The sequence below is a fragment of the Leopardus geoffroyi genome, chromosome C3, assembly GCF_018350155.1.
Source record: "Leopardus geoffroyi isolate Oge1 chromosome C3, O.geoffroyi_Oge1_pat1.0, whole genome shotgun sequence".
Classification (NCBI taxonomy): domain Eukaryota; kingdom Metazoa; phylum Chordata; class Mammalia; order Carnivora; family Felidae; genus Leopardus; species Leopardus geoffroyi.
The window spans coordinates 24169768-24181799 of NC_059338.1; the positions used below are offsets into that span (position 1 = coordinate 24169768).

Consider the following 12032-nt stretch of genomic DNA (forward strand, 5'->3'; position numbering starts at 1 on the left):
ACATGATGATCTGGACAGAGAAAGTTTAATGTAGAGAATCATTAGCCATAGCAGAGCTTTGGAGTTAGTAATAAGTAAAGAGAACTTGAAAATAATATAGCAACAGCAGATATACAAGAAGCATGCATCATTGTCAGGCCTGAGATACAGTGCCCCAAGAAAAGACCCTGGGACTGAAATCAAGATCTTGAGATGGCCTAGCAGTGGCTCACAGAACTGCAGAAAAGTCATTGTGGTACTTGCACTGACAGAACCTGCTGGAAATCTGGGGGAGTCGCTCATGGGGAAGGGTCTCACTGGAGGCACTGGACCATCTGAACTGGTGCTGAGGGCAGCTCCTGGCCCCTGGGTACGTTGACTGGAGAAACCACACACACACTGCAGGATCATCAGGACTGTGTGCTGTGCACCACCTGCTGCAAGAGTCAATCCCTTGGAAGGAGAGAACACGTTTTTTTTTTGGGACTTTTTTGTCCATGTTCATTGGTATTTCCCAATATCCAGAGTAAGTTACATAGGAGACCACAAACAGACCCAGAGAACGCACTCCCCTCAACCCTGTGCTGTAATGCAAGACTCAGCTCCCTGGTCTGTCTTCCTTCTTTTCGCTTCGCAGTCTTCTGATGCTTGTTCATAAATAACATCTAGAGGGGTTTTTCTGTTTGTGTTTGTGTTTTTTTGTTTTTTGGTTTTTTTTTTTTTAAGCTATACTTAGCAGGAAGAATAGGCTCCATTTTCCTGGAGCCAAAAAGTCTATCTTTGCATTTAAAATTATTTTTCTTTTCATTAACCAGTGCTTTCCTGACCTTTAAATGAGTGTACTGGCTCTGATTTGCACAAAAAAAAATTCTCTTGTGGCACCTACATTCGTTCTTTTCCCCCTTCCTTTTATTTTCTACTTTTCCTCCCTTCCCTTTGTTCACTTCTTCTCCACCTCCCATCCCTGACCCTTCCTTCCTCCCTCCTCTTTTCCTGCTACATTAGTTATTCAGAAACTATTACATTAAGAAGCAATTCAACCAGTTTTTTTATGGCTATCTTTTCCAATGAGAAGACCTTCATGTTTATGTTGGTTTTGAAATATAAAAGTGGCAAAGGAGTTTTGTGGTTTCAAAACATAATTGGTTAAACAATTAAAGTTTTGGCAAAAAGCACCAAGGGGTTTTCACCATCAGAAATAATTTTTATTACTTATTTTAAGCAATTCAATGTAACTGGTAGCAAAATGGTACATAGACAATAAACAGAACCGATTCCCATAGGATTACAAGGACTATTACTGACTTTATGTTTTCTTTTGTGTGCAAGTTAAGTATTTTAAAAAGGCAACAGTTTGTTAAAAGGCTTTTATAAGCATCTTCTATTATTTAAATAACAGAAAGACTAATAAACTATCATTATTATAGCAAGCTGCTATGAATTGTGTCAACTATTAAATTTGGACTAATGTGCATAATCAAAAATAACCATTGTAAATTTATGAAACAAAACTTTTAGTTTTATAGGAAATATAGTCATGTCCTAGCGTAAAGTCCTAGTCTTGACAATGGTCATAATGCAAAAATACTGAACTTGAGATCTTGTGGGGAAATAGAATATTCATAAAATCTTACATTTATTCCTAAAAATAACTGTAATGGAGTAATGAAATGGCAACTTAAAGAAGTATATAATTTTTGATTTTTTATGTGCAAATATAAAATACGTTACTTAAATTCATTGTCATTCCAATTTTAAGAAGCTTGTTATAAATTCTCTATTTTCTTATCTGATTAAAGAAAATTAAAGATAGGCTCTCTCTGTTTTAGGAGAAATTCTTGGTGTTTTTGTTATGCTAAAATAAGAGTAATAGAAAATACTAAAAACCAATAACAAACAGGCATTTCTTCTTCTCTAAGCCAAATTATACAATGGCTATAATCTATCCTTTTTTCATGTTAGGTTTTACATTTTCATTTTCGTAGAATTATTCGGGGAATTTTAGGCTTTCTGTATGTTTTTTTTAAGTTCTTCCACTGTCTTTCCAATTTATCTGTTTCTTTATGAAAAGAAGAAAATGTCTCTTTCTAGTCTTACACATCTTCTTTTCTGTGGAACTAAAAGTCAATGTCAAGGCCAGAAATTTTTAAAATACAAAATTAGAAGAAAAATACCTTTTGAAATTTACCCATCTCTCTCTCATGGGAATGCTGTAACACATTCCAACTACTTGGCACCACTGCTCTTGTGCTTTTCAGTCTGTTTCTGAAGGGAAATAAAGCAGTAAGATAGCAGCACTGATGGCATCAAGGAGCGATTTACATTTAATTGATAATTGTCAAGTTCTTCATAATTTATACTAAACTTCAGTGGCGAAAACTACTTGTCGTTACATGTGTTTTTCCTCACCATGTGAAAACATAGTTCCTATAGATGATTTTTCAAAATTAAATCAAATTTTTTAAGATACCACTGTTTTGTGTATGCGATTTCGATACTAAAGGCATAAAGGAGGACTTTTAATGTTTGAAATGTCCTTGTATTCCATAAATAGCATCATTTTGCCACTTTGAATTTTAAAGGAGTTTTCTAAATAAGATATACTATATAGATTATGAAAATGTTAAAACTTCAGAGCCTAATGAAAACCATTACTGCATGTTTCCATTAATGTTTCAACGCTTGGCTTAAATTTAAATTAACATATGGGCTTTAAGTATTTTCTCTGTTAGCTATTCTTTTAGGAGAACAATAAATATTTGCTTTTTAATACGCTTTTCTTGGCAAACAACGTATCGGACATAAAGTTAGCAAAAAGTTCAGGTACTTGACATTTTTTTGGTTTCTTCAGTGTAATAGAACATGCTATGAACATCTCAAATACTAAAATGAATATGATATCATCTGAAAGGCAACAAAAAAAGGTTAAAATGACTGAAAGATTTATATGCTAAAGCAAATTGTGAGTCTTACACAAAAGTCAGCCACACAAGTTTGTTGGTTAATCTCTGTGTAGAGAAGGCTAGACATTGATGATGAGCTCAATTTTATAAAACAACAAGTTTAAAGGATATGACTATTTAACTTTTAAGAAGAGCAACAATCTTCTATGTCCATTGTGATGCACCAAATATACTTGGGTTTTTCGCTTACTTTCATAAAAACTTAATATTTTAAAAAATTGGCTTCATACACTTTGGATTACTGTCAAACAAATAACCAATTTAAATTTTGTCTTTTAATTTAGGTTTTCAAAATCATTACATTGATGTCTTTCAAATATTAATAGGAGGAGTACCAAGAAGCAATACTTTAAATTTCAAAATAATCTATACTTCTAAGAGAATAGATTTCTTTTAATATGAGAGAATGGAATATATTCCGATCGAGTTTATTTCAGGCCAGCAGCACTTATTTTCCCCTAAGATTTAGAGTTGGTTTAAGCAAGATTCTTGTAGGGAAAAAAAAAAAAAAAAGGTCTCTTATTTTCTTTTTATCAAAGTTGAGTTTCCTCCCGAGAGTCTTGACCTGTGGTATTGCAGATGCTGTTTTTTCGACTGGGTTCATTGTTTGGAAGGTATGCCAGCGGATCTGGTCGGATTAAGTATCTAATAAAAGAAAACAAAGCAAATAACTGTAATAGTAAATAAAGGCAAAACTAATTCACACTTACAGTTTAGACTCCTGCTTCAAATGTATTCAGTTTTTAGTTGATGTAAACCGTGTCTAGATACAGCACTGGTAGCAGGACTCACTTTTTAATAGACCTAAAATATTTTGCAGGACTTGTATTATTTCTATACCTAAGACTATGATGATAAATACTGATGAATCAAGAATTATTATTTTTTAGTTATAATCCATTTCACCATCTTCATCTTATCAAAATTTTATGTTTTATTTTAGTATTTTATTGATTTATCATCCCTTTCTTTGGCTATTTTTCTAAGAAGCAGACCTAAATCTTAGCCATGATTTTTCTATTACTTAACTGCTCTTAGTCTTACTTTTATAATTCATAAATAAATTTGATCTAAATAATTTCTTTAGTCCTTTATTTAAATACTTCAGGATTCTAAAAAAAGTCATGATTTAATACATGCTCTGAAGAATATTGTGCAGAGATAACCTTTTAATATCTGGAAATTAATCTAAAATTCAGGTTATGCTATGGTGAGCACTTATACAAAATAAAAAATAATTCTTAATTTATTCAACTAGTAAATAGGAAAGTGTTCATCTGCCAAACTCATACATTTAAATAATGTTATAATTTGTTTTAAGAGAGATGTTTTACTTCAGATCTCAAATAACGAACTTCCATTTCTTGAGCACTTCTGGAATACTGCATTAGGAACTGGAAATACAAATGTCGCAAACCCCAACACCTGTCCTGCAGAAGATTCACTGAGTTTAATTTATAAAGCAGATAAACACAAGAAAAATAAATTCCAAACATCACAGAAAGAGAAAAAAGAAGCGACAGAGAGAATTAGGGAACACTATTCAGAAGGTTGAGTTGAACTTTGTCTCTAGGTTTGATCCTGATCTCTTCCGAAAGTGAGCTTGATTTCAGGAGAACGGTTAAACCAGGAAATAGTGGAAGGTAAATTCAGGAAGAAGCATAGAAAACAGCTAGCAGAGGACTTTAAGTTTCAGAATAAAGTAGTTTCAAACTCTGTCCCAAAAGCAGTGGGAAGCCACTGAGAGTTTTCAGGGAGAGAAGGAAAGTAAATCCGGGCAATGCAGCACTCAAAGAAAGTCTTGTTTCAGATGCAAATGAAACTAGTAATTCATAGTTTTATAATAATTTGAGAGGTACAAAAAATGAACAGAAAACCTAATTTGAAGAGATTAGTCTAATAGAGGATTGTACGTTTCCTCTTAAAAACTGAAGAAAAATATTCAGAAAACATGTTCCTTAATGAATATGAAAAAAGGCAATTTAAAACACAATAGTCTATTTTCTCCAATCAAATAAAAGTTGAAATTAATGTCCTTGAATCTATTAAATGGATATTGTTCTCCATGCACACTGCTTTATAATTATTTTAAATATCACTAGCATTGTAGATTGATGAAGACAACTAATAGTGCACTTTAAACTCTTTTTTTTTTAATTTGGTAAATTGAACACATTACAAATTGTAAATTAAAGATGTAAAACATTGTTTTGATACATTTATATATTTTAATACGATTGCCATTGATGCCATATTCATCACATTACATCATTATAGTGCATCATTATTAACCGTATTCATTATACTCTACATTAGATCTTTATGGCTTATTTATTTCTTGTTAGAAGTTTGGATCCTTAAACACCATCAATCTCATCCCTCTACTTCCCCATCTCCTAGTAACAACCTGTTTTGGTATGGGTTTGACTTGTTTCTAGATTCCCCATATAAGTGATATCATGTAGTACTTTTCCTTCTCTCACATCTCGCTTTTATAATGTGCTCAAGGTCCATCTACGTGTTGCAAATGACAGGATATCCTCCTTCCTCATAGCTAAATAATACCCACATCTTTCTTATCCATTCACCCATTGATGGGCATTTGGGCTGTTTCTATATCTTGGCTGTTGTGAATGATGCTGCAATATACATGGGTGTGCATATGTCTCATCAAAATCCAGTTTTCATTTCCTTTAGAAAACATATCCCAAAGTGGAATTGCTGGATCATATGGTAAATCTATTTTTAATTTTTGAGGAATTTTCATATTGTTTTCCATAGTGGTTGGACTAATTTAAATTCTTAACAACAGTGTATATAAGGGTTCCCTTTTTACAATATCCTCACCAGCACAGGTTGTCTCTTGTCTTCTTGATGATAGCCATTCCAACAGGTGTGAGGTGATATCTCATTGTGGTTTTATTTGCATTTCCCTGATGATTAGTGATGTTGAACGTCTTTCCATGGCATTGGCCATTTTCGTGTCCTCTTTGCAAAATATTTAGTTCGGACTCATTTTTTAGTCTGATTGTTTGGGGTTTTTAAAATAAGTTTTAGCTCTTTATATATATTGGATATTAACCCTTTATCTGAGTTATGATTTGCAAAAATTTTCTCCCATTCTGTAGGCTGTTTCATTTTGTTGATGTTTCTTTTGTTGTGCAGAAGCTTTTGAGTTTGATGTAGCCCAGTTGTTGATTTTTACTTTCATTGTTTGTGCTTTTGGCATTATGACCAAAATATCATTGCCAAGACCAATATCAATGAGTTTCTTCTCTGTTTTCTTCTAGAAGTCTTATGATATCAGGTCTTATATTTAAGTCTTTAATCCATTTTGAGTGTTTTGTTTGTTTGTTTAATGGTGAGACAGAAGTCTAATTTCATTGTTCTACATGTGCCTCTCCAGTGTCTCCCACATCATTTTTTTGAAGAGACTTTCCTTCCTCCATTGTATTCCTAGCTTCTCTGTCAAATATTAGTTGACCATAAATACAGGGATTTAATTTTGGGCTCTCTATTATGTTCCATTGACCTATAGGTTTATTTCTGTGCCAGTACCATACCGTTTATATTACTATGGCTTTGTAGTATAGTTTGAAATCAGGAAGTGTGATACTTCTGACTTTGTTCTTTTTTTCTCAGGATTGTTCTGGCTATTCAGGATCCTTTGTGGTTCCACATGAATTCTGGCATTGTTTTTTCTAATTCTGTGAAGAATACCTTTGATATTTTGATAGAGATTTTGTAGGGTCTGTATATGGCTTTGGGTAGTGTGACCATTTTACCAACATTTATCTTTTCAATCCATGAACACAAGAGGTCTTTACAAATCTTTGTATCTTCTTTGAGCTCTTTCAGCAAAGTTCTGTAGTTTTTTTTAAAGTTTATTTAATTATTTTGAGGGGGGAGAGGGGAAGAAAGAGAGGGAGAGAGAGAGAGAGAGAGAGAGAATCCCAAGCAGGCTCCACACTGTCAGCATGGAGCCCAACATGGGGCTCCGACCCATGAACTGTGAGATCATGACCTGAACCAAAATCAAGAGATGGACACTTAACTGACTGAGCCACCCAGGTGCCCCAAATTTTTGTAGTTTTTTTTTCACCTTATTAAAACACTGAGTTTATTTCACATATACATTTTTGTCTCCCTATCATTTCCATTTGTCTGAACACTACTACTACTATGTCCTATCATAACATTCCATACATAAAAAACAAGCAAAGGGTGGAGTGCCATCTTTAAAAACTAAACAGGCACTTTGGACAACACATTCTTGGCAATGGAACCTGGACAGTGTTCATCAGACATTCTCACTCTGCATTATAAAAAGGACAGTCAGATATCAACTGGTACAGAAGTGAAGTAAGATGGAAAGTTTTAACACATTGTTTAAACTACTTTCATAAAGAGTCTTCCTCCACTGCTAGATTTCTTGAATAGCCTCTTGGCCAGTCATCGGGAAGCAATTCTTCACATAATTGATGAACTTGGCTTCCACTTTGGGAAGAGAACCACCTTTGCTATATTTGCTTGCATTTTTGCTTTAATGTCTTCTACAGAACTAGGTTCTTTTGGTGTTTTGGGAGTCTTTTCCTGTTTTTTGAAAGATTCTTGACCTTTTGATCTTGGTGTTGATGGTTTTGAGTCTTTTCCATTCTGGTTTGATTTTTGTACACTTTTGGCTGCAGTATCTCCTGTAGATTTATTTACTGGAGACTTTTCTTCAGATTTGTCATCATCAAAATCATCATCATCCTCGTCATCATCTTTATTGGCAGCAGGTTTCATTTTTTTTTTCCGTGGAACCTTGCTACCACTTCCAAGGGGCAGAACGCTTTCCAGATATACTAAGGACCTTCACATCCTCTTCCTCTTCATCTTCTGACTCTGCATCTTCCTCCACAGTTATTGAGTGCTGTCCACTAATATGCACAGGCCCTGAACCACATTTCAACTGTTAGACCACAGGTAGTGTTATTTCAAAGTCCCCAAGGGAAACCATTGGCTCTTCACACATTTTCAAAGTTGCCAGTGTGATTTTAATTGGACTGCCTTCGTAATGCAATGCCTCTGCTTCAACAATGTGCAATTCATCCTTTGCACAAGTCCCTAAACTGACCGATCTTAAAGATAACTAGTGTTCGTTTTCATCATTATCCACCTTAGAGTGATAATCTTTATCAGCCTTTAGTTCACAACCAAAAAGTTCTGGGGCCCCAGAGGGCTCACGTCCATGTCCATCGAATCTTCAATGTGGTGGTGACATGCACTTAGGTGAGAGAGAAGATGGGCAGAGAGAAACGACAATTGTTCCACATAACAGCCACGTAAGATGAATCACACCAGGGACAAAGTTTTGTAGTTTTTATGTACAGATCTTTCACTCCTTTTGTAAATTTATTCCTAAGTATTTTATTGTTTTTGATGCTACTGTGAATAGGATAGTTGTATTTCTTTCTTTGATGCTGCATCATTAGTTTAAAGAAATGCCACTGATTTCTGTAAGTTGATTTTATAATGTCTCACATTACTTAAATCATTAATTCCAACAGGTTTTTGATCGACTCTTTGGAATTTTCTTTATATAAGATCATATCTTCAGCAAATGATGACAATTTTATTTCTTCCTCCTGATTTGGACGTCTTTTATTTCTTTTTCTTACCTAAATACTCTAGGTAAGACTTCCAATACTATATTGAATAGAAATATTAAGAGTGGGCAACCTTGGCAACCTGATATCAGAGAAAACTTTTTCAGTTTTTCTTATTTATATGTTAACAATGAGTTTATTGTATATGGCTTTATTATATTGAGATACATTCCTTATATACCCAATCTGTTAAGGGTTATTATCATGAAAGGGTGTTATATTTTGTCAAGTTCCTTTTCTGCATCTATTGAGATGATCAGGTGATATTTATCTTTCATTTTATTAATATGATGAATTACGTTTATTGATTTGCATATATTGAACCATCTTGGCATCCTGAGGATAAATCCCGCTAGGTCATGGTGCATAATCTTTACAATATGTTCTTGAATTTGCTTTACATCTATATTCATCAGGGATATTCATCTATAGTTTTCCTTTCAAACCCTTACCTGGTTTTGGTATCCAGGTAACACAGCTTCATAGAATAAGTTTGGAAGTGTTCCTTCTCCCTTGATATTTGGAAGAGTTTGAGGAGGATTAGTATTAATTCTTCATTAAGTATTTGGTGGAATTCACCATTAAAGCCATCTGCCTGTGGAGTTTTCTGTATTACAATTTTTTTTTTATTGACTCAATCTCTTAAGTCATTATTGGTCTGTTCAGATTTTCTATTTCTTCTTCATTCAGTCATTCAGTCTTGGTAGGTTGTATGTTTCTAGAAATGTATCTATTTTATACATAACTATTCAGGTTATGTAATTTGGGGGTATATAATTGTTCATAGTGGTCTCTCGGTATTTCTGTAGTATCGGTTGTAGTGTCCTCTTTTATTTATAATTTTATTTGTCTTCTCTTTCTTAGTTGGTCTACTTAAAAGTGTGTCAATTTTATCTTTAAAAAAAGCTTTTAGTTTCATTGATACTTTCTATTATTTTTCTAGTCTCCATTTCATTTATTTTTCTATCTGACTTAATTTCTCTCCATCTGCTACATCTGGGCATAATTTCTTATTCTTTTTCTAGTTCCTTGAGGTGTAGAGTTAGGTTGTTTATTTGAGATCTTTCTAATTCTTAATTAAGATCTTTGTAAGTTCTTAATATATGCATTTACTGCTATAAACTTTCCTCTTAGAACTGCTTTTGCTGCACAAATCTTGATATTTTGTATTTTCATTTTCATTTATTTCAAGAACATTAAGCTGCTTAATACCAATCACTTAGTTACTTATTGTTCTTTGAGCCAAATTAATGTTGCCCCTTTATTTAAATTAAACGTTTGAGGGGCGCCTGGGTGGCGCAGTTGGTTAAACGTCCGACTTCAGCCAGGTCACGATCTCGCGGTCTGTGAGTTCGAGCCCCGCCTCAGGCTCTGGGCTGATGGCTCAGAGCCTGGAGCCTGTTTCCGATTCTGTGTCTCCCTCTCTCTCTGCCCCTCCCCCGTTCATGCTCTGTCTCTCTCTGTCCCAAAAATAAATAAACGTTGAAAAAAAAAATTTAAAAAAATTAAAAAAAAATAAATTAAACGTTTGAAAGCATTTTTTTAGAGAAACAAAAAGTATAATTCATTATCCCCTGAATTCATTGAAATAGCTGCAAAAGTTGCTTTCCCTTATTATTATCACTACTAAACCTATGAATCTAATAAAATAAATTTCTTAAACATGTTTCTATTTAATACTTGTCACAGTAGGCATTTTTTCATGGCATTTATCATTGCTCCAGTTATAGTATAACAATTATTTTAAGGGCCACAAATACAGATCATTGAAAAAAAGGTGTCTTCCCTATAGCAGTCAAACTGATGTTTTAGCTTAAATAAATAAAAAATAATAGTATCAATAAGGCAGAAAATGTCATGTTTATTTTACCTGTAAAATACATATTGTAACATACATATTTTATTTCTAAGTTTTAATTTGGGGAGAATTATTTTAAATTATAAATGTGTGTTCAATGAAAGGACATGTTTATAGACTCAAAAGATGAACAAAATCTCCCCATTCATTCAAAAATAGTCGTGGGAAATAATTATATTAAGTTCAAAAACCTATAATTTATTATGAAATATGAATAAGCTAAGCATAACTTCTTAAAAACACTATATCATCAACATAATTACAACTAATTTGAAAAAGAGGCATAAAAAGATTGGGACTACAATTAGCAGATGAAAAATTAATAAAAATTAATAAAACAATAAAAATTGACAATTAATAAAAATATGGGCTTAAAGGAAGAAAGACATATATAAATATGGACACAAGAAAAACAGAGCAGTTTTGTTTTATTATAGTAATATACCAGATAAAGTCTCCAGAATGTGCAGTTAAAGGCAGATGCATCATAAATAAGATATTTTCATGCCACTTAAAGTCCTCCATAAATTCAGTATCACCACTGGACATAATTTTTGACAGCTGCTTTAAGAACTCTAACAGGTGAAATTATCATTCATCTCATTCCCCAAAGCTCCTATATTCTAACCAGTATCATCAAATGACAAAATAAAGCATTATACTAACTAGTTGTATATGAGGTGCATTATAAGCTGTTTTCACACTGATTTGGGATCAAAGTTACTCCTGCTGATGTATTTTCCTAAGAAGTTTTTGAAACACACTTATGTATCTACCCTAAAATCATTATCTTTTTAGCTTTGCTCATCTGGAAGATGAAAAATAAATATTTTCTACATAGAACTAGCTTCCTTTGAAAGCTCCAGTACTCTATTTCTTTACGCTTTCTAGACATTTCCATGTAGCATACTGAATGATGTATCTAAACTCTAGCTTGTCATCTATCTCTCTTGTTTTTTGGATGTTCATATCAGCTTTATTCATAATAGAAAACTAATCATTTCCTTTTTCTCCACAGCCAACAATGCCCCCTTTCCTTCCTAGAAAATGCTTCCCTTTTCTGACTTGCTTCAGTGAACGATCATTCATTTATTTATTTTGCAATCAAATAGAATTGCCATGTTATACTCCTTTTCCAAGTCCCGTATCAATGAACAAGTCTTAGTCTTTGCCTCCATAAATGTATCTACATAGAAACCTGCCTTTACAATCCAGAGATTCTTATCTCCTTCACACCTGCCTAACAACAATTTGACTGGTTTCCTTATTTTCATATCTATTTCAACCTTAAGCCATCCTGCCAATAAATTCTACTGCTGCTTGCAATGCTCTTAAAAAAAAAAAAAAGTACCCTTTCCATCTCAGCAGAAATCTCTCACAAAACATATAAAGGTAGGCTTCTAAATCTTGGCACATTACTAGCTTTAGTTCTAAACCACTTGCAAGGATCCATTTCATGCTCTGCATCACAGAATGTTCTCAGTCCTCTTAGTCTCTGACTTTATTAATGATTTTCCTGATTATAGATACAAACACATCCTGTGGACCTAACACCCGCTGAGACTTTTGGATCTTTGGTAT

General features: G+C 33.4%; 1 protein-coding gene and 1 pseudogene across 9 annotated transcripts in view; both read right to left on the minus strand.

The window, feature by feature from the left end:
• Positions 1-1162: 1162 nt before the first annotated feature.
• The window catches only part of KCNT2 (potassium sodium-activated channel subfamily T member 2), a 363773-nt gene continuing 352903 nt past the window's right edge, over positions 1163-12032 (minus strand). For all 9 annotated transcript variants that reach the window (XM_045456156.1, XM_045456154.1, XM_045456160.1 and 6 more), the window contains one exon: positions 1163-3587. In XM_045456156.1, the coding sequence (XP_045312112.1) occupies positions 3476-3587 (112 nt within the window). In that variant the 3' untranslated portion in view covers positions 1163-3475. The remainder of the gene's footprint in view (positions 3588-12032) is intronic.
• On the minus strand, positions 7043-9077 carry LOC123585725 (annotated as a pseudogene).